The sequence below is a fragment of the Wasmannia auropunctata genome, unplaced genomic scaffold (genome assembly GCF_000956235.1).
Source record: "Wasmannia auropunctata unplaced genomic scaffold, wasmannia.A_1.0 LD272689.1, whole genome shotgun sequence".
Classification (NCBI taxonomy): Eukaryota; Metazoa; Arthropoda; class Insecta; order Hymenoptera; family Formicidae; genus Wasmannia; species Wasmannia auropunctata.
In genome coordinates, this window is record NW_012090201.1 from 1 (window position 1) to 1053 (window position 1053).

The 1053-nt window shown below is 59.2% G+C and overlaps 1 protein-coding gene across 1 annotated transcript; it reads right to left on the reverse strand.

Annotated features, from left to right (window-relative positions):
* Nucleotides 1-73: 73 nt before the first annotated feature.
* Nucleotides 74-984, reverse strand: LOC105462023 (NADH dehydrogenase [ubiquinone] flavoprotein 1, mitochondrial-like; the record flags this gene model as incomplete). Its single annotated transcript, XM_011708544.1, has 2 exons — nucleotides 74-742; nucleotides 914-984. Coding segments are annotated over 2 exons (740 nt in total), but the record flags the coding sequence as incomplete, so codon positions are not given.
* Nucleotides 985-1053: the final 69 nt, after the last annotated feature.

The window sequence follows — 1053 nt, forward strand, 5'->3', positions numbered from 1 at the left end:
ACATTTTCCATAAGAATAAAATAGAGTAAACGCAAGAAAGGGAGAGAGAAAAAAATACATCGGTAACACGTACAGGCGCCACTGCTACGGTCTCGACGTTGGTGACGGTCGTGGGGCATCCGAACACGCCGACGTCGGCCGGGAACGGCGGCTTCAGCCTCGGCTTCCCCTGCTTCCCCTCGATCGACTCGATGAGAGCGGTCTCCTCGCCGCAGATGTACGCGCCCGCGCCGCGCTGCACGAAGATGTCGAAGTCGTAGCCGGAGTTGCAGGCGTTCTTGCCGATCAGCCCGGCCTGGTAGGCCTCGGCTATCGCGACCTGCATGTTGGACGCCTCGTTGTAGAATTCACCGCGTATGTAGATGTAGGCGGCGCAGGCGCCCATGGCGCGGCCGGCGATCAGGCAGCCCTCCACGAGCTTGTGCGGATCGTGGCGCAGGATCTCGCGGTCCTTGCAGGTGCCCGGCTCGCCCTCGTCGCCGTTGACCACCAGGTACTTGGGCCGGCCGTCGGACGGCTTGTTCATGAAGGACCACTTCATGCCGGAGGGAAAGCCGGCGCCGCCGCGGCCCCTCAGGCCGGAGACCTTGATCTCGTTGATGATCCAGTCGGCGCCCTTCTCCACTATCTCCTTGGTCTTGTACCAGTCGCCGCGGCTCATGGCCCCCTTCAGCCGCCAGTCGTGTCTGCCGTACAGGTTCGTGAAGATGCGATCCTGATCGGCCAGGGGACCACATTTCTTCTGCGAAAGAAAATAAAGACGGTGACTACGCCAGAACACCGCTTAACCGGCCACGAGCTCTCTCAGTTCATCTTTAACTGTACTTGAAGCAGGGACGGGGGACACGTCGAGGCAAGGAGAGGAGGTGGAGGGAAAATCAAAACGAACGGACGTTCAGAGAGGCAGCCTCACCTTTCCTTCCGGCGCGGCATCGGCGAGCGTTCTCTGCTGCTGACTGCTCAAGCTGCTCGATCCGAGGAGACCTTTAAATATAGCGCAAATTGATTTAATTACATAACCTCGTATGCCGGCTTCTGCTTGAAACAACGAAC